Here is a 22,914-nt window from a genome sequence, read left to right on the forward strand (position 1 = left end):
ATACTTTTGGCGATGCGGTGGCGCAGTAGGTAGTGCTGTCGCCTCACAGCAAAAAGGTCAGTGGTTCGAGCCTCAGCTGGGTCAGTTGCCATTTCTATGTGGAGTTTGCATGTTCTCCCCGTGTTCGCATGAGTTTCCTCCGGGTGCTCTGGTTTCCCCCATAGTCCAAAGACATGCGCTATAGGTGAATTGGGTATGCTAAATTGTCCATAGTGTATGTGTGTGAATGTGTGTATGGATGTTTTCCAGTGATGGGTTGCAGCTGGAAGGGCTTCCGCTGCATAAAACATATGCTGGATAAGTTGGCGGTTCATTCCGCTGTGGCAACCCCAGATTAATAAAGCGACTAAGCCGAAAAGAAAATGAATGAATGAATATATACTAATTGAATAAAGCTGATCATTTCTTTCGAACGGTGGTGTGTCAATACTGATCGCTACATTTATAAATTCACCACCACCAAAAATAAATAAATACGTATTTGAATCTGTTGAATAAACTTTTTAAAATTTTTTAAAAGAACCATTTGTAGTCAACAAGACCGTTTAGTACTGAAAACTAGAGGGCGCTGTATTCAAACAAAATCTGTGCAAGTCTTTCATTCAACCGATCAGCTTCTCCAACAAACAAAAACACTAACAATTAAACTGCTCCAATACTCTCCAGCCACTAGATCATGTTCAAGCGTACATCCATGAAATTAGCATTCAATAGTTTTGCATTAGCTATTCCATTATTTTCTTTTTATTGACATACTGGAGCAAAAGCATCATCTGAGGCTGAAAACAGTACACAAAGCCCATTATGAAGCAATAGTTATGAGCATGTTTTTAATAGTGGAGCTGTGACTGAGGCAGGGAACAAAGGCAGTGTTGTGGCAATACACAGGGCGGGGTCTGGGACGGGGAGCAGGGGTCAGGGTCAGTGGAAGGGGCACAGATAAACATCCTCCTGTTGTTTGTTTTGGGAGGGATGGCCAGGATCACCATGGGTACTCTGTTTATCAGTGCACTGAGCTCAACCCTGAGGGGCCCCACGGCTGCACCGCCACAGGGGAGAGAGAAATAGAGAAGGAAACCAAAAGAAAATAAAGAGACATGGGCGGTAGATGCATTTATACAAGGTAGAAAATGGACAACAACAACTAAAAAACATGAAACAAGTAAATAGAGTAAGAGCAACAGACACATAAAAGAAGCTGTAAAAAGGCAGCGGGCGCATTCAGAAATGATAATTAGATTAGGGTTGCATATGGCTGCAACCAGGACAAACAGCGTAATAAAACAAAAAGGATGAGAGCTGGAGACTCACTTGAGGAATGACTGGAAGTCGCCGAAAACAGCGTCGCAGCCTGGCCACTTGCACACGCCGTGGCTGTACAGAGGATGGCTGCTTTGAGGATGATTCTCCTGAGAACTGAAGCCAAAACAGACACTGTAAACACATGGAAATCAGTGATGCTGAGTACATTCTGAAGCTTTTTTTGTGACAACGAAATAATACAGGTTTGCACTGGACAATGTTACTGTCTTGCAGTATGTTGCAACATTGTTTGACCATATACCCCAGCTCAATCCACTCCAGACCAAATCACACTGATTTTTGATCACCAGTATTTGGGACATCTGGGATATAAAAAAAAATTGTCTACAACTATAATGTTTTACCTCAAAAACAACAAAATAGAACAAAAATTAGTAGAAATCTTGAATAAAGTACAGTTGAGGTCAGAATATCACCCGCCTGAATTATTAGCCCCCCTGTTTATTTTTCCCCAATTTCTGTTTAACGGAGAGAAGACTTTTTCAACACGTCTAATCATAATAGTTTTAATAACTCATTTCTAATAACTGATTTATTTGATCTTTGCCATGATGACAGTAAATAATATTTGACTAGATATTTTAAGACACTTCTATACAGCTTAATAGGACATTTAAAGGCTTAACTAGGTTAATTAGGTTAACCAGGCAGGTTAGGGTAATTAAACAAGTTATTGTATATCGATGGTTTGTTCTGTAGACTATCGAAAAAATAATATAGCTTAAAGGGGCTAATAATATTGACCTTAAAATTACTTTTAAAAATTAAACACTGCTTTTTACTCTAGCCGAAACAAAATAAATAAGACTTTCTCCAGAAGAAATAATATTATCAGACATACTGTGAAAATGTGCTTGCTCTGTTAAACATAATTTAGGAAATATTTAAAAAAAGAAAGGAAAATTCAAAGGGAGGCTAATAATTCTGACTTCAACTGTATGTATATTTCTTTAACAAAGTATAAATTTATCTATGATAACATATAGGTTATATGATATTAATTTCAATATTATAAATATACCTATTTTTCAGATTCTGAGTATTTCAAGGAGTGCTCTATAAAGGTTAAAAGTGGTATCACTTTACATTTGAATTTTGGCATTTGTATTCATTGATGTTACCTATAGTGCAACTAACAAAGACCAAAATTAGCGCAAAGCCCCAAAACCACCGTTTCTCAATGTGGTCAGAGATGCTTCTAGGAGATGTGTGATGGAAAACTAAGTTAAGCAAATGCTTGACAGAGATTGAAATTGATACAGCATATTTATACACTCCATTTAGTGTCTCTCACGCGATGATTCGGTTTCAGTTTCAATTCAATTTCAATATGAAGTTTCTTACGACAATATACAATTGAAGTCAAAAATTATTAGTCCCCCTTTGAATTTTTTTGGTCTTTTTTTAAATATTTCCCAAATGTTGTTTAACAGAGCAAAGACATTTTCACAGTATGTCTGATAATAGTTTTCTTCTGGAGAAAGTCTAATTTAATTTCAGCTAGAATAAAAGAAGTTTTGAATTTTTTTAAGTCAAAATTATTAGCCCCTTTAAGCTTTTTTTTTTTTTTTTTTTTGTTTGATAGTCTACAGAACAAACCATCGTTATACAATAACTTGCCTAATTACCCTAACCTGTCTAGTTAACCTAACTAACCTAGTTAAGCCTTTAAATGTCCCTTTAAGCTGTATAGAAGTGTCTTGAAAAATATCTAGTCAAATATTATTTACTGTCATCATGACAAAGATAAAATAAATCAGTTATTAGAAATTAGTTATTAAAACTGTTATGTTTAGAAACAGAAACTGAGGAAAAAAATAAACAGGGGGGCTAATAATTCTGACTTGAACTGTATATGTCGCAATTTATTTGTGAGCCGTTTGGTGATGCACAGCCCTATTCAAAATGGTTTCATAATACATTTTTATTAAAATTTTTATTATTATTTTAGAATTCTTATTACAATAATGCAGCACCACAACTGTAACATAAAAAATAAATTCAGGATTTCATACATGGCAGCATTTGTTGTATTATTCATGTTGAATAACGCAAAATGCTTCAATGTGATAGAAAGCGTTGGATTAAACAAAACTTAACACATTATTGAGTATGTTTACATGAACACCAATAATCCAATTTTAAATACGATTAAGACAATACACTGATGAAGAGTCTACCCTGTAAACAGTGATTTCTGATTATTTTAATTAGACTAAAGTCATAATCGAACTTAACAGAAATGGAATTAAGACATGTGGAGTATGCCGATTTTAGTCGCATTATTGAAGCGCAGTACAGACTTGTAAACATCTCAAATCAAACTATTACCGCTGTTTAGGATTTTGTGACAGGATAGTCTATACACACACGGCTGTTTGACACTAACGTCAGTGAAGGACCACAGATACCTGCATCTCGAAATGCTGAGGTTTTTTTTTTCATACGGCGTGCAGTATCAAATTCTATTAAAACAACACTCCTCTAGCAGTTCCTCGCATCTAATCTCTCGTTTGTCACGGGGGCATGCATAAAAATGTTCCTGAATGAAAGTGAAAGTGCCAAACTGCAGTTAAAGTTGACAAACTAAAAATGAAACACCCGAAATGACATGAAACTCCAGAGAAAATGTGGATAGCGTGGTGACGCAATGACGATAATCGAATTATGTGCTATAACATGTAAAACTGGATCATGAATGGAACATTAAAAAAGCAACTCATGTAAACACAATCATATTATTGTCTTATCAGATCGAGGCAAATAATTTGATTACTGATGTTCATGTAAACGTAGTCATTGTCACATTTTTAAAACCACTAACAGATTTGACAATTAAAGAGTTTTAGCCTAAACCAAACACCACATTGCATGTCTAAAACATTTTCATCATTTTGTTTTTAAAAGTGAATGAGAAAGTCACAATAACAAATAATGATTCTTCTGCTGGTGTATCCTAAACATTTTGTACAATTTAATGATAGCAGAATAATGACATGCCTCTGTTTCCTGCCAGAGGACGTGACATCACTTGAAGCAAGTCACATGAATCATCTATCAGGGCTTTAAAGATTGTTATACCTTTTTATAACCAGTGTAACAGAGTGGACCAGAATGCGGTGACAGACACAAAATCACAAATACTGCAGACACTAAGGGCCCTATCATACACCTGGCCAATATGGCGCAAGACATGTTTGGTGTGATTTGTTGCTATTTTCAGACCAACGCAACCCTAATTTTCCCGTTTTGCACCACGTTGTTTAAATAGCAAATCCATTTGCACCGTTTTGTGGACTCATGGATGTTCTGGTCTAGAAAAGAGGTGTTTTAAAGCGCATTGTTGGCGCGCTGCTATTTTGAGGAACTAAATGGTATAAAGTCCAGCACAGAGCGTATTAGTTGTGCGACTTAAATGCTTACACATTGCTTAATACACACAGGATGTACAACAATATGCAAATATCTTTACAAATGAAAAAGAATTAAAGGATTCAAATGTTACAAAATTATTATTTTCTACATAAATATATAAAAACCACTACCTCTGTGCCTTTTTCATGTCGGGGGGCTTTTTTCAGTTTATTCATGACAATTTGCTTATAATGTTTTTTTGTATTAGTAGTAGTATTATTTATTATATCCATATTTATATTTGTTTTATTAAAAACAAACTTAGATTTGTCTACCGGTCAGGTTTTGGACCATATGGGGCTTGTGTTTGGATATAACCAAGTTTTTTGACCATACTTCGTTATTATTGTTCATTTATTCATTGCTGGAAATTGAATTGGAAATTGAATTAGAATTGAATTTAGAAATAGTTTTGAAGCAAATCTTTGCGCTTAACAACCAAAATAATTACGTAGGCTGATGGATGTCTTCAGTGGAGTGCGTACAACACCGTTACCTTATCCACGAAAGTAAAAGGAGTAAAGTAAAAAATAAAAGTAAAGTAAAAGGGAAAGTAATGAGGAGGAGGAGGCTCGTTCTTTATCCTCGCTGCAGATGGTCTGTTTAACTCATAGTGAAGCGTTCAAATTTGCCACTTACAAATTTCACAGTGTAAATAGCAAATGCACAACGGCGTAACGCAACTGAAGGGAATGTGAGATGAGACTCTGATTGGTTTAAATGCACTTTATCCTCAAAACACACCCATAACTCAATAAGAAAATAAGCACAACCTTGTTAGACCATGCACCGCGACCCAAACCGTATTTTTCCATCCTTAAAATAACAAAAGTAGATTCGGACATGCCCTTAAATGCTTTCGCACCCTGCGCTTTAGACTTTGCACCTAGATAATTAAAATAGAGCCCTAAAGAGAGCCCAAATATCTATTTAACATTGAGTTACAAATATTTCATGATAACTGATCCGGATGAAAGATTCAGAAGGCAGAGACGGTCAAAAATGTGTATGGCAAGAATGCTTTCAAGACCAAATGTCCCTGAATACACACACAGCCATTATTTTTAGAGATATTCAAAATCGCTTCATTATAGCTAAATACGAGTGCTGATTTTCTAATGAAATCTGCAACAAACAGTTTTCCTTTTTATCTTATTTTGGGGTGAAATGTAACCCTGGCAGGAATTTAATCAAATGTTTCTATAGAGGTCCATTCTTCACTTCAGTTCCTGTTGAGAAAGTATCTGAACATGTTTAGGACTTTGTATCAAACAGTGTACTGTTCGAGAAAGCCATGTATTTTTGCACGCTAAAAATGCCAAGAATGCTTTATTTGTTTGGGATCGTGAGAGGTTGTGTCCTTTGACCCATGACCCTCTTTTTTTTCCTCGCCTAAGAGAACCCTGTGTGCCTCTGCCAGCGGATTCCTTCCCTGAGAGAATGCATCGACAGCAGGCATCTTTTCCCTTTCACAGCTTCAACACAAGGCAGATGACTCACTCTCAGCAAATTAAACCAGACTTTGTCATTTCCTTCCTTACAACACCCTGAACAATCAAATAAGCCAGCGCGCAGACACAATACAACAAACATGCATAATGAACGGTTTGTTCTTGCAGATGAAGCTCTGAAGATCCCATCCCAATGTCAAAAACGCTCGCCTCGCAGGAATAAGAGCGCTACAGTAGCATATGGATCAAAATGGAGTGGCAGAGATTTTAAAGGATTGATTACATTTGATCCCTCACTCCATCAGCGTGAGAGTGTGTTTGCGTGTCACTCAGTAAGCCAGAAGGAGAGATGGCGAGACAATGCCCGCATGTTGTGGTCTTCTGGAAGGGGTGAAGGGTTTGTTCTCTGGTGCCAGTGGCTGCACTTAAGGTTTTAGTTGCAGGCGTCTCTCTGGCGGGCAGGAGTTTACATGACACATGAAACTGACCACACAGTCCTTGAGCTCTCACCCTCCACCAGTATCATGCAAACAATCACAGGCGGGCCATAAGAGGCCTGTGCTGACAATACAGACCACATCAATGCAACGCTAGGACACAATGGCACCTACTGTAACCGGAGCGTTTACGATTACCGCTGAAGTGTGGGGTAGTGGTTAAGACTCAGAGTTGGGGAACCAGAAAGTTGCAGGTTTTTGAACCCAAATGCTCTGGTACTGGGTTTACATTAGGGCTTCACGATTAATTGAAATGAAATGGAGATCTTGATTAAGCAATAGTTGCGATTCTCATGCACATCTTGTTGGGGAAACGTGGCTCTGTGATCAATAGTATATATCTCATGCTAAAACTGCAAATAAAAAGCGAATGAAAAATTATTAAAAGTGGTATTTTCACATGCTTTTAGATGTAGCAGCAACACTGAGCCAAAAATCACTGGGAATCGATGCACAGATGTCAAATCGCAAAACCTTTACCTTTGATTTCCAGATAACGTAGATCAAATCATCTGTATATTTTTTGCGTAGCTTGTCAGTGAACTATGGCTCTGTATAGTAAACAGTATAGTTTACTGAAAACAGAAGCAGCTTTACTGACAAAATGCACATGAACATTACCTTCAATTAATTATGCAGAACTAGTTCACACTAGTAATTAGTGTTATAATACTAGAATTGTGGTACCAATTGGTACTGAAATTTTAAAAACATCCATTTTCCCGCTAACACTAGAGCGCGTACTTAAACAATGCTGATTGGCCATTGTGTTTATGTGCTCAACAGAATTGACTGTAATTGGCCATAAAAAACATCAGTTCACTGCTGTTCACCAAGTACAAACACAGATATAAAGGCACTGGAGTTTTTCAAAGTCCCGAAGATCAGTCGACAAATCAATGAATTGCTTGTATGTCAGCTCATTGACAGAACAGCTGATTGACATGACTTGAAATGCTCAAGTGTTCCCGTATCTGTGTTCGCACTTAGTGGCCACAATGGCCAATTAATGGTGTTTAAGAGTGTACTCACACTAGGCATGGTTGACTTGAACAATGCAGAGGCACGATTGTCCCACCACCCCTCTCCCTGCACTCACACTGCATCATTGATGATGTGACTATTCAATTTTAAAGAGAAGCGCTCAGTAGAATGGAGATTGCTTTAGTTATTTACATTTACATTTTACATTTAGTCATTTAGCAGACGCTTTTATCCAAAGCGACTTACAAATGAGGACAAGGAAGCAATTTACACAACTATAAGAGCAGCAGTGAACAAGCGCTATAGACAAGTTTCAGGCGTGTAAAAGTCTAAGAAGCAAAACATTAGTAGAAAGTTTTTTTTTTTTTTTTTTTTTTTAGAGAGAGAGAGAGAGAGAGAAAGAGGGCTCAGTTAGTGGTATAGCCAGAGAGGCAATTGCAGATTAGGAGGAAAAGTGGAGACTAAACAGTTGCGTTTTTAGTCGTTTCTTGAAGACAGCAAGTGACTCGGCTGTTCTGATGTAGTTGGGGAGTTCATTCCACCAACTGGGCAGATTGAATGTGAGAGTTCGGGAAAGTGATTTCTTCCCTCTTTGGGATGGAACAACGAGGCGACGTTCATTCACAGAACGCAAGTTTCTGGAGGGCACATATATCTGCAGAAGTGAGAGCAGATACGAAGGAGCACAGCTAGAGGTCACTTTGTAAGCAAACATCAGAGCTTTGAATTTGATGCGGGCAGCAACTGGAAGCCAGTGCAAACGGGTGAGTAGCGGAGTGACATGTGCTCTTTTGGGTTCATCAAAGACCACTCGTGCAGCTGCGTTCTGAAGCAGCTGAAGAGGTTTGATAGAACTACCTGGTAGCCCGGCTAGCAGAGAGTTGCAATAGTCCAGTTTGGAGAGGACAAGAGCTTGAACAATGAGTTGAGCTGTATGTTCAGATAGGAAGGGTCGGACCTTTCTGATGTTGTAGAGTGCGAATCTGCAAGATCGGGCAGTTCTAGAAATGTGGTCAGAGAAGTTCAGTTGGTCATCAATCGTAACTCCAAGGCTTTTTACCATTATATAGTTATAATGTTTTATACCATTATATAGTTATAATGTTTTGCATTATTTAAAGTCGTTTAATATGCAGTGACACAGTCAAATATTTTGCTAAACAGATCTGCCTACTTTTGATGATTGAAAAATGTCATGGAAGTCATCGTGCTGCACATATCAGGAGGTTTGCTGAAGGTGGCAGCTGACGTGCAGCAGGGGGTTTACATAGATAATCAACTATGACAGTTCGCGTTCATTGAAAAGTAAGAATGATTAATAAATCCATATGAAACAGTCCCTTAAAAGTGACGTCACTTCTTCAGTTTCGCAATCAGGTGCGCTTTGCACTCACACTACAAACATACTGTGCCAAATCCCAACTAAACCGAGCTCTGGCACCTCTTCCAACCGGGCAAGGGCCGATCAACTAAACTCAACTGAGTCGGAGCACTCACACTTGTCAAATGAGCCAGGAAATGGGGGTCAAACATGCCTGGGCAGGGTTTGGATAAGCTAGTGTGAGTACACCCCAAGTATGTGCTCAACAGGGCTCAAATGTTAGCGGGAAATTGACGTTTTTAAAATTTCAGTACCGATTGGTACAGAAATTACAGTATCATGTCAACATTACTAGAGTATTGTTGTTTAAATTAACCATCAATTACTTAATTTGGTGCAAATTTGGTGGTTTTTTTCCCTCGTTGAGATGCTTTGGTTGCTAAGACAGAATATCACCAGTACTGATAACAGATTTCACAGATAATGCATCATCTTCTGAAAATGTTGGCACAGTGTAATGTAAAACTCTCCTCTATTTTTCCCCCATGTACAGTAGTCAACATTGGAATGGACCAAAAAAGTTCTAAGGCAAGAATCTATGTTGTTGAATAGTTTTAGGACAATTTTGATCCACTTCAAATGTTGGCTACTATAGAGTGACATGGCCACTGCGATACTTATTCTACCACTCCTCCACTGTGATTGGATGGCTGGCTCAAAAGTGACATTAATGTGATGTTTTTCTTAAAATGAACTGATCAGCTCCAGGCGCCTGTGAAAACACACCAAACGTGCAGAATGAACTATATGCTCTGAGCCTCCTCACGCTATTTACATTGCTTGCATTGACAACTGAAAAAATATGCTCGCCTGGGGAGAAAACACTTGACTGCATTACATGATGTGTTAAAGGCTCATGTCATTCAGCTATTAAGCCCACTTCATTGTACCTCTCACGGATAAGATTTATTTTTAAATATTTGTAACCTATATATTAGATTGTTACACTACGGTATATAGGTTTATATATTGTAATGTAACAATATAATAATGCTGTCTACAGCGAACAAAGAACAAAGAAGAACAACAACGTGGTTGATAAACTGATGCTCTGTTTCTCCAAGCACAGTTCTGGAGACTTTTTTAAATAAACTCAAGCATGCTCACTTTATATTTCCTCAGATCTGCTGAAAATGTTTTGCACATAAACTGCACATGGCTCAAAATACTGCACATTAATAATGTCCTTGCTTAACCGACCATTAAAAAGGTGTACAAATTGAAATCATCATCAACAGAATTAATCAATTGTCAACAAATCGCTTGCATCCATAGTTCACACATTTACGGAAACGAATTCAAAGCAGTCAACAAACAGCAGCATATTATATAGGCACTGTTCACACAGTCAGTGTTTGTTTGACTGACAACAGTCAAGTGTTTATGACAAACGAGCTCCAGGAACATATAGACAAACAGGTTTACACCTCCGCAAACACGGAGACCGAGGTGTGTTGATGAGTGTATAGGAAGAATGGCCCACAGGGCACACGTCAACATAGCCACAAATGCCTCTCATGACACCTGCCATTTGTCAACAGTTTTCTTTTAATACAATATATTAGGCAACCGCATACAACTCGACTGGTTTGACTGGTCATTACATACTAATGCTAAATTTCAAATATAGCCACAGTTCAGTCTGAAATAATTTCCACTTTTGTCGTAACTAACAGTGATAAGCGGTTTTACTCTAGATTTATGATGATTTTGTTCATTAATAAAACACGAATATAATATAATATAATATAATATAATATAATATAATATAATATAATATAATATAATATAATATAATATAATATAATATAATATAATATAATATAATATAATATAATGCAAAATTTGAAGTAGTAAAACAACATCTACCTATGTTGGACAAAAATGACTGTAAAGTAATAATATCAAATATGAAATGTTTTGTTTATTAGTAATATAATATATTGTAATACAATTTAATATAAAAGAATAATAAAACTAAATAAAACTAAAAATAAAATAAAATAAAATAAAATAAAAATAAAATAAAATAAAATAAAATAAAATAAAATAAAATAAAATAAAATAAAAATAAAATAAAATAAAATAAAATAAAATAAAATAAAATAAAATAAAATAAAATAAAATAAAATAAAATAAAATAAAATTAAATTAAATTAAATTAAATTAAATTAAATTAAATTAAATAAATAAAATAAAATAAAATAAAATAAAATAAAATTAAATGATTGCCAGGCTTTAAAGGATTTTCAATGAACGATATGGGGCAAAGAACCACCAGATGCAAAGCTTTAATGTCCATTGCAGGTTACTAATTTTAAAATTACAGCAACCAAACTGCTCCCACCAGCCCTGTTGCTTTTCTATGGAGGGAGATGTACTAAGAAGCTCATGCAGCTCAGCTTCCCTCGTCCATCTTTACCTTATAGTCTACATTACCCTCCAGCAGTTGTATGCCTACAAATTCATGCTGTTGCTTGATTTTTTTTCTGGGTGGGCTCGGAGGGCTGAGGAGTGGATCTTGTTTTGTTTATTGGAAAGAAAATGGTACAGATGCTGTGACCATTCACATGTAAAATCGATAAAAATTTAAATCACAAAAAAAAATCTGTTACAAAAATGTTTGTATCCATGTCTGTGTGTGTATTATATATCCATAATAAATATATATGATATACACACACACATTTTTTTTGATGTGATTAATTTTAGCTCAGCAATAAATATAATATAAGCATACTTCTTTACCATAATGTATTTTCTAATTACATTTGACAAGTTTTATAGTTACAAAACAGAGTAGAAATAGTAATATTGCAAAATATTACTTAAAATGAATGATTATGATGATGAAGCACCTGTCTCTCCGGATAGGTCTTTGCAGATGGTGCCCATTGGTGCTGGAGTGGTGGTTGAGGGTCTGAGTTTTAGGTGGCGAGGGGGATTTGTCTCCTCTGCTCTTCTCCTCCTGTCGCGCATCGGACGTCTCTTTCCAGAGCTGTTGAAGCTCAGCGGGGATCAGGCCTGAGAATGAGACACTGCCATCGTTAGATCGCTAGACAACTAATAAGAGCTTTATATCTACAATTATTGAGTCTATTTTTAACCAGCCACCAGCCATAATGAGCATTCAGGCCAGCAGTGGCCATCTTGAGAATTGGGGAAAACCCATTTGAGCTGCTCGTGAAATGGGGCAGCGGTACCACTAAAGGCATAACGCCAGCTTCACACAGGATGCATAAAGCAGAAGTGTCTAGTTTATTACCAATGAGTCAAACGCAGAGCAGAAAAATCACAGGCAGCCTTGAAAGTGATGTTTATAATAGTGTCACTTGCACAGGCACAGCTCTTTATAGCGGTTATTAATACTATATGGGATATATAAATATTAAGCACATTGTAAGGTGAGCCACATTAAATCTCTTCCTGCTTTCTTCTCCATTCAAGGATGAAAAAAACACGCGTGTTACATTACTGTGTGACTGTTCTCGATCTTACTCTCTTACACAAGTACCCAGACAGAAAGTGTCATAGGCACTGCATTATGTACAGTATAAATACTGCTGCAGAAAGTTAGCCTCTGGGATTAAATGAGCTTTCTTGATTTTTATTTTCTTTCAAAATGAATATCAGATATTCAGTCCATGTTTTTAAATGATTGTTACGCCTGTCTAACATAAGTGATAAATCATGATTTTATTTTAAGTATTGTTTTTATATTTATTTCAACAAGTTTAAGGAAATATTTTTATTTAGTTCAACTTAATACTAAAATAACAAAAAAAATTGGATTTAAAAGATTAAGAAGAACACAAATATTAACATTTTTAATTTTGTTTAAATAATTTTGAATTAATTTAATCGCATCCAAAATAAGTTTGATTCACATTACATATTTGTGTGTATTATATTTTTTGTAGGTAAAATTTATACACATCCAAAACTAAAATATTTGCATAGACATTTACATTTGTATATAATTTGTGTCATATACTTATATATTCATTTATTTTCTTTTCGGGTTAGTCCCGTTACTAATCCAGGGTCGCCACAGCGGAATGACCTGCCAACTTATCCAGCACATGTTTTGCGCAGAAGATGCCCTTCCAGCCGCAACCCATCTCTGGGAAACATGCATATATATTTTATATGTAAATATAAATATACATTTTCTCAAATATATGCACAAATGTTTTTATTTATACATAAACTAGGGCTGGGCGATTTGGCCTCAAATCAAAATCTCGATTACGATTAATGAACGATTTATTTATTTTTTGCTCTCATGGTTCACTGACAGGTTATGTACTTTACATATGCTCACGTATTACAAGTGAGAGGTATTTAAATGAAGGGTGAACAACAACATTGAACAACTGAAATTAAAACACACATTGCCTAAAAACAACAGTCACTTTTTTTTCTATAAAGAATGAAAATAAATCACTTGTTTTTCATATTAAAAGTAGTTTAAGAGTCTGTTGGGCCTTTTACACAGATCTACTAACTGCCTGTGCCGTTACTTCAATAACAAATGGTGTGAGCGCAGTATTAGAAGTTGAGAGCACATTTATGTAATAAGAGCATGTGAATCTCTTTGCTTGCACACCAATTTCCTCTGTTCGTGCACAAAACTTCTTGCGTGCCCTCAAATATACACTGCTCAAGTGCAGATTATGTTGTGCTCTCTCAAATAAACGCTGCTGAAGTGCGATTTAGTGTGTTTATGTAACAAGTATGTCTCCAACATTCATTAGATTTGCTAGGAATATTTATGTATTTCTCCAATAGACCTACCGAGCGGCATTAATGCGTCCTGAAGTAGAGTGAAACGGAAACCGTGTTCATCTTAACTGAAAGCTTCGCTGTGTTTGCTAGCGTCATGCACCTTACAGTCAGTCACCATGTCACCTTAAAGGGTAAACAAATGATGCACAGCACTACTATGATTACAGAAAAGGTCGCGCTGTTATAATTAACTTACCTTTTAACGCGTTTTGGTGAGATTACATCCCGCTATAAAAAAAAAACAACAACGACGACTGAATGTTTTGAATGAGAAGTAATGCAGCAGTGGCGGGGTGAATGTTGGTGTGGCGCCCCGCCATGGAAGAATGAATGTAGCGGAAACCATGTCCTGTAAATAATATTTTAAACACTGCACTTCTTGGATCTTCTGTAAGCAAATTTTAATGTAAATCATATTTTTACTGTAATGGAAAATATGCCGTCTCAAGGCATCTCTGGCACAGCTCCCAATCATTGTCAAAGTAGCCCAAATGTGACCGCACGAAGCCTGAGCCGGACCATATGTGTGCATTCAACACAGAAGTATAAATCAGCCTTAACCGAGCGAGGTCACATGACTGCACACGCAGTAGGGAAAATAACTGAAAAAATTGACCTGATAAAATGTATAGGTTCTGAGTGTTGATTTCGATAATTTTTCGATTAATTGCCCAGCCCAAACATAAACAATATACACAGTAAACACAAACATAAATATTATTTAACTACAAACTTTATTTTAAATGCGAATAATTTGTATATACAAAAATTAATTTAAAACCTTAATAACATGCACATGCAAAAAAAAACTTGTCACTTTGGCAGTCACCTCTTAAACCCAAGTGTTAGGCTGGGTCTGAAATCGCATACTTCCATACTTTAGTATGATAAAAAACAATATGTGGGCCAAACAGTATATTCGAATTCAAAGAATTGTAAAAACAGTATGCGAAAAGTACCCGGATGACCTACCACTTCCGGCGAGATTCTTAAGTGAGCATCGGCTAGACGCTATGCAGTGCTTCCCACACATAGCCTTCCAAATTAGTGCCACTTTTTTTCCTATTTTTATCATCCTTTTACACTTTTTTTATCCTCCTAATATGGACAAACATCTGCTAGTGATTAAATAGTGGATAATCTACTCTTCTTTACCCATTTCATAATGCTCATTCTGTGTACGCAGTCAACGCACAGACTCATGTCTCATGTGCTCTGCAGACACACAGAGACCCGCACCTTTTTGGGTCCGGCCGGGGTTTCTAAATCTACTAAATTGTCTGGGATTTGGTTTTACTTTCGTTTTCTAAACTGTCATTAATTTTATGCACCGAGTCGTGAGAGAGACATTAAATAATTAATTCTTTAAACTAAACGACTCAGCAAAACTTTACTAAATACTCGGAGAGGACGAAATTATATCTAAATTGGCTGCAGAATATTTGTACACCATAAGAAATGGGTAATTAACTCATTTGTCTTATTTAAGTAGTCTACACGTTTATTCTTGTAATTATGATGATTTTTAGACATATTGTCTGTTTTTATTCCTTTTTTCTGTCATTTATTTTTCATTTGCTGTATATTTTATTAATTTGATGATGTCAATATATTACATATTTTATACATCTAAAATGCTTTGGCAATATTGTACAAAATGTCATGCCAATAAAGCAGCAGATTTGACTTGTCAGTGGGTGCACATGCCTCCTGATTAGCATAAAAGAGAAACAGTGGATTTTTATTTATTTATTTCAACAGTCTTTTTTACTTTAAAAAAGTTTAAACAGATAATAATAAAAATAGTGTTAAAAATCCAATTATGTTTTGTTTGTCGCATCTAGTTAACTATTTATGTGCTGTGAGGAAAAGATGTGTTTCAATCCGGCTACCACTGCAATATATTTCAAAATACGCTACACCATGATGCCTCGCGAGTAAATTCATAAATGGGAGTGAAGCGGCGCAACTCACGTGGGTAGGTCACGTGATCATAACAAAATGGCGGATGTAGTACGTCCGAGTTCCATTCATACTGCTCACATTCATACTGTATAGAAGCTACTTTTCAAGGGGCGTATTCTTAAATTGAAATGCAGTACCTACCGAGTAGTAGGTTTCACACCCAGCCTTAAGTGTTTTTAAAGTTTCTAATGCTCACCAATTCGCTCTGAAATACAATAAACCCTTAAAATTGTGAAATACAATTTTAATTACGATTAAAATGACAAGAAATACGATTTAAATAAATTAATTTTGTATCATAATATATATTCAAATGTAGAACGTTCCTTTTCTATTTTATTAATCTATGCTTTGAAATTGATTCTTATGTTTTGTATAGATATAAGTAAAATTATGAATTCTTTCCAAGTAGAGTTAATTAGGTCATTGTTTAGGAACTTGTATTGATATTGCAATATTGTAATGTCAGTTTTTTTACAATATCATGCTGCCCTACATCTATCTAATCCAATCAAATAGAAACAAATTGTATTTCACAAAATAAAATCAGCCAATTCAAACATAATATCAAAATAAACACACAATTTCAAAACGCAAAACTCTAATAACCTGGATGTGTTCTTACCCTGAGGCAGTGCATTGGCCAGAGCTGACGGGACAGTCAGCAGGCCCTGTCTCTGCAGGTTGAGCAGGTGCTGCTGCTGAACGGAGAGTAACTGTTGCTGTATAGCCATCTGCTGGGCCATCATCTGCTGTGAGGGATACAGAGAGAGACAGACACTTGAGGCTCACAGTACAGTCCCTGCCGGAGCTTTCATTCACTCATAGTATCGTGGCGCAGCCGGCACTTTCACTCAAGTGTGTGAAGCTGCCGCCCCCACAGTGTCTTCACTTGCTCGCAGTCGTGTGAAGCCGTCAGAAGACAGAAATGTGGCATGTACAGACTGCGGAGGACATGGGTAGTGAATGGCTCATGTTGTATATTGTGATGCTGTTACCTCTTTACTTGGTTTCCCAGCATGCTGTTGCTGCAGGAGCTGCAGGTGGAGCTCCTCTTGCTGTTTCTTGTAGAACTCCTGAAGCTGTTGCTGAGGAGAGAAGGATTCAACAACATGTTAACACTAGAAAGCAACGTCAATGAAAGTTAGTTTAAGCATTAGTAAAGGATCATCACATAAGCTCAAAACGAGTTAGTTTAACAACATCTGGCGTCAGTTCTGCCATTACCTTAGTCAACGGATAATGTACGTTTGTCTATTAATCTATTAGAAAATAGACTCACTTTCCTTTCGGCGTCGTCCCTGATTTTATCAGGGGTCGCCACAGTGGAATGAACCACCAGTTATAAGGAAATCAAATAAATGTTTTGTCTAATAAACATTTGTTAAATGATAGCTCAACAAAAAATATTTTGACATCGTGTCCACCAGTGTTTCTCAACCATATTCCTGGAGGACCACCAACATTTTCGATGTCTCCTTAACCAAACACACCTGATTCAGATCATTAGATCATCAGCTCATTAGCAGAGACTGAAAGACCTGTAATGGGTGTGACAAAAGAGACATCCAAAACCTGCAGTGTTGGTGGTCCTCCAGAAACATGGAACTGCTAGTCATTGACTTCCATAGTATTTGTTTTTCCTCCAATGGATGTCAATGGTCATAGGCTTACAGTTCACTTCAAGATGTCTTCAAACTCAAAGGTTTGGAAACACTTATGGCTGTGTAAACTAAATACATTTTTTATTTTTGAAAATGAAATGTCATCACTTTAAGCTCCAAAACTTTATATGAGAACTCTCATGGGTCATGGGTATTGCCTTGGCCAACAGAACTTTTAGGTATAATGTGACACAACCAAACTCATACTGTTTGACGCGTTACTACAAGGTGTTTTATTTACTCCTGTGTTTACTTTTCTGACTTGAATGTGAAAAGAGGCATTGGGGAAAAATAAGGTTGGAAAGCAACAGCTTTTATTTCTGCTATAATAGCCGCAAAACAACATTGCACGCTAGTGATTTATATCAGAAGTGGTACTGTTAAGATGTGTGCTACTTTTTTATTATTTGCCTTTAAATCAAATTGACCCTAAGGACCGCTAAGCCCCACCCTCCTTAGTTACTGTTGATACACCTGTCAAGCTTTCGTGCCTGGCACGTCTATTACGATCTATTACAATATGAATGTGCTGGTGTCAGACATTGCCAGACATTACATTACCATATAATTGGTGATTTGTGGCGAACATATTGGTGAAATATCTGAGAAAGCCAGACAAAAAAAAAGACTGCAGTATGCGTTACAGGTGTATACTCACGACATAATAGGCAACCGATTAGAAAACAATTTAATCAAAATTAAAGCTAGGTTAGCCTAGCCGCCTCATACGCTGACCATTCAACAGCGAAGTTCATGCACAGCAGGAGAGGTGAAATGTAAAAATTATCTAATAATAACAAATTAAACCCTGATTTCAATTTTTTTTGCCAAAAAGCCTGATAGATTAAGTGTTTTGCAATGAAATACAGCATTACTAACCTATGAGGAAACATGCACGGACAGTGCTTCTACATAATTCATTCATAGAAAGAACAGCCAGAAAGGCGAAATTGATGGATTTGTGTCAAATATTAACATCATTGACACATAACAATGTACAGCACCTGTAACTGTCAGTATGTTTGTGTGCTTTTTATACCGTTTCTATTCTAATCTGCAGTTAAGTGGAAAACATAAATACACAGAAATGCAAATCAAAGTATGAATAGCAGAAGTAAACACATAGATTTTCCCTACCAGCAAATATTAATCAGACACCAAATATAAAAGAAGACACTAACCCGAAATAATGACTAAATCTCTAAACAAGGGACGAAAACATTAGTAAACTGTAGCTCTGACATGGCCATGAGGGTTATAAATGACTGAAAAACAGCTGCGGGTGAAGTATATTGATCGCAAGTGCTCAGTTGGTGATCATATCTCGGTTTTGTTCTGTGGATATGTAATTTCTAATATTCGTAGCTTGAAACAGATGGAAATATGACAGCTATTAGTATGACTACTATGGTGAGGGCTTAAACGGAGCAGTGCTCATAATATCGTGCAGAAAAAAAGTAAAAGACAGCTGGGAAACATACCCTGCTTTATATTTTTGTAAGAAACACAGTTTAGATCTGTTCGTCGTGTCGTCTATCACTGAATGTGTCTAGAATATCGAAAACAAAACCAACTTAACGCCGCTCTTTTAGCGCCCCTCACACAGCTAGATCCACGCTGGCATTTCTCCCCTTGGGTTTTAGGTTTTGGAAAGGGAATAAAACTCCACCACCCAGTCCAAACTTTTAGGATACCGGGTGTCAGATTTGCACAATCCACATGCACAACGCTTTGGCTTGTTTCCCTCGCTCGAAAGCTTGACAGACCTCCTGCACGTAGCTACGGTTGCTAAGCCACGATTGGTGTGTGGCAGTTTTCAGGTGTGGCTTAGCGAAGGGTCAATTGTGATTGGCAAAGTTTAAGTTTTGTCTGGCTTCATCACTTTAACAACATGGTCTGTAATATTTATGAATTGTTCTTGTAGCCTGATATGGTGCGTTCATACCAGACACGGATGAATCGTCAAGAGTGAGTGATTTACATGTTAAGTCAATGCAAAGACGCGAATAGACATCCAGCGGCGCATTTCACACGAATGAGGCAGCGCAAATGATGCAATTCACACAACTGAAGCGGTGCAAGTTAATCGTTTTGCAAGTATCGCTCAAGTTGGAAAATCTGAATTTCAGCGGACATTCGTGTTCCGTTAACCAATCATGAACTTGCTCTTGTAGGGGCATGATTACAACATAGTGCCTGTTGTTGGTGTCTTGAGGGGAAATTTCTCTAGAGGAGTTGATGAACTCACAGAGCTGGGTGCACCTCTGAAAGTATCTGGTGGACTCAGACACGGCGTCGAACAAATCTACTTTTTTTTAGCCTTCCTAAAGCACATAAGCACAGCTATTCTCTCAATAAAATCCATGTTAGCCATTTATCAACGAAGCTGGAGTCAGCAATCAAAAAGAAACCCTGTCCATGACGTAGATCCGCATCTATTGTGAAGTGAATTTGACGTGTGAATGAAGTAAACTCAAAATGTTCACGCTTCTATTTACGCACAGATAGCAGGATTTATTCACATGTGCCGCGTCTGGTGTGAACACAGCATTAGAATGCAGTTGATAATAAATGTCTACACCGTAAAAGCAATCTGGTGGAATACTGCACAGTTGTAAATGAGTAGACAAAACAAATTTTAACTTCAGGTGTAAATTGGGGCCACAAGCATCATTCCTTAATATAATAATTTGAAGCAACGTGATGATGATGATGAAATGAAGAAGGTTTCATCCATATTAAACACAGAATCACAATATTAATTGCAGTTCATTTAATATCAATAATTACATGTCAACATCTCATATTCTGTCAATACAATGCAAAATCAAAACAGTCAACTAAATAACTTGTATTGCTACTGTAAAAAGTCTTTTTGAGTAAAAAAAAGAGATTAAAACCACTGCCCTAAGTCCTGCACCAGCCTGCACCAGCCCTGAATAGGAAAACATTGGTGTGTTTGTGTTTACCTGCTGTATCATGAGGGCCTGCTGTTGCTGCAGTAGCAGTTGGAGCTGCTGAGGGCTCAGGACCTGCTGTTGGAGGATCTGCTGCATCTGCTGAGGGGTGATGGCCTGAGGAGTGATCATCCCCGCTGATACAGGCACCTACAGACACACACACACACACGAGCACACACACACACACATACACAATGCTTACATCACTTATCACATCCTACTGGTTTATTAGGTTTGTCATAATGCCAAACCTGTAGTAGGCAACACTAGTGTAACTGAAGGACATCAATGAGATTTATTACATTTAAATCAATTAAATATTTATCAAATAAAAAGTTTTTTTCAATTATTCCGTCTGTACTCAAATAATGATCAAAGAAACAGATTACAAAGATATAAAGTCCCAGCTGATCTAACAGAATAAAATATTCAAATAAACATATACAAACTCAAAAAATATGTAAACACTGCTTGACTTGTTGCAACTGCTCATCATTATTCATTACTTGCAACACAAATATAAAAGTTGTTAAAAAAAATACATTAACACTTAAAGGAAATTTCTCAGACAATAAAATTCACAAAAAAGCTACAGAAAATAATACAAAAAGATAAACAACATTTTAAAGCAGAACGTCTGAGTTATATATTTTTTCAAGACGATATGTTAAAAAATCCTCCAATAATCAGCTTAATTTAAATATAAAAATATATAAACTTTCATAAATTTATAAAAATATATACTAAAATAAATCAAATGTTTTATACAAGATAAAATCTCAAAAAATCTGTAAACTTAAATACAAAATTAAATACAAATATAAAATAAATTAAAATGTTTTATACAAGATAAAAACTCTCATTTATAAACTGTAATCAAAGTTAAATACAAATCTTAATAATATATAATAAAATAAATAAAATAAAATGTTTTATACAAATCCCTAAAAATATATAAACTTTAATAAAAATGAAATACAAATTTAAATACAAAATATCTAATAAAATAAAATATTTAATCAAGAAAAAAATCTCTAAAAATATATAAACTAATAAAATAAAGACAAATTTAAATAAAAATATATAATAAGATAAATAAAATGATTTATACAAGATAAAACATCTAACATATCTAAACTAATAAAAATGTAAAAATTTATAATAAAATAAAATGTTTTATACAAGATAAAACCTCTAAAAATATATAAATTTTAATAAAATTTAAATACAAACAAATGAAAAATATATAATAAAATAAATAAAATCAAATGTTTTATACACGATAAAAATCTCTAAAATAAATTAACTTTAATTAAAAAAAATTTTTTTAAACAAAGATAAAATAAATAAAATAAAATGTTTTATACAAGATAAAATCTTAAGAAATATACAAACGTCAATAAAAATTAAATACAAATTTAAAGAAAATATATATATTCTAAAATAAAATGTTTTATACAAAATAAAATCTCTTTATATTGGAAAAAACAGAAAAGAAAAAAGAAAATCAGTAATGAAGTTTTTAAAGAGAAAAAAAAATTGCGATATAATATTGAAATATTTGCTGATCAAAAAAGTAAAAAAGAACTATTGTTGATGAATAACCAATTCAGTCTTGGCAGAATTTGACAGAAAAGCAGGTCTTAATGTCTCATCAAGCCAAGCCAAGTGCTGTCTATTATTCTTTAATAATGCTGCATATTAAAATTAGCAATACTAGCAACATACAGATTGTTTAAAGGATATTTTGTCAACTATTTTAAGGAGACCAACATAGTTCTTCTGGTTGATTTAATTAAGATGAACAAGACTTGAAACACTTCATCTGCACACCTTGCAACTTTAAAAAGAGAGAGAGAGAGCAAGAAAGAAATCGCAAACTCCAAGAACAAAGCACTTTCCACAAAACCCAATTTCAATTGTCATCCCCAAGGAGAGTAAACACTTTGAAAAACAAGTGAACAGCTAAAAAGAGATACCAGAGTAAGACTGTGCCAGACCTCTGTATATTTTATTGTTTAGACATTCGGGGAATAGTTTCCAAGTCCTCTGGGCCTCAACGGTCAACATCAACAAGACCACATAAACAAATACACAACCAATTTCAAAATAACAAGGCTTACAGTCTTCAATAAAATGCAAGGACGAACCCTTCTGCCTGCAATTGGAAAAACGTCTACGGCAGGCATTCATTTCAGTTATCTCGGTTTAATTTGCCCATAAACCGAGGCAAACAAGCAGTCAAGATTACGAAAGACAAATGCATTATTCATTTGTTGACAGCGGCTCAAAGACTGACATTAAAAATGCTACCGACGAAAACAGAAAAACAAAAATACCCACAACAGAGGCGAGCGTTTTAAATGTAAATGCAGCGGATTCACAATGAGTTAGTCCATGCATCACTTGGCCTCTAGCAATTACCACATCTCAAGCCCAAAACACACACACACACTCACACACAAACACACTGTGGCTGCTTTTAAG

The 22,914-nt window shown here is 35.8% G+C and overlaps 1 protein-coding gene across 2 annotated transcripts in view; it reads right to left on the minus strand.

Annotated features, from left to right (window-relative positions):
• foxp1a (forkhead box P1a) overlaps positions 1–22,914 on the minus strand; it is an 82,725-nt gene that overhangs the window by 17,527 nt on the left and 42,284 nt on the right. The window contains exons 4-8 of one of the 2 annotated variants that reach the window (XM_056448938.1): positions 20,437–20,574; positions 16,802–16,891; positions 16,429–16,552; positions 11,909–12,074; positions 1,312–1,416 (exon numbers count right to left, since the gene is read on the minus strand). In XM_056448938.1, coding sequence (XP_056304913.1) covers positions 1,312–1,416; positions 11,909–12,074; positions 16,429–16,552; positions 16,802–16,891; positions 20,437–20,574 — 623 coding nt within the window. Of the gene's footprint in view, positions 1–1,311; positions 1,417–11,908; positions 12,075–16,428; positions 16,556–16,801; positions 16,892–20,436; positions 20,575–22,914 lie in introns of both variants that reach the window. The other variant, XM_056448937.1, reaches the window with a different exon arrangement.

The sequence above is a fragment of the Danio aesculapii genome, chromosome 23, assembly GCF_903798145.1.
Source record: "Danio aesculapii chromosome 23, fDanAes4.1, whole genome shotgun sequence".
Lineage (NCBI taxonomy): Eukaryota > Metazoa > Chordata > Actinopteri > Cypriniformes > Danionidae > Danio > Danio aesculapii.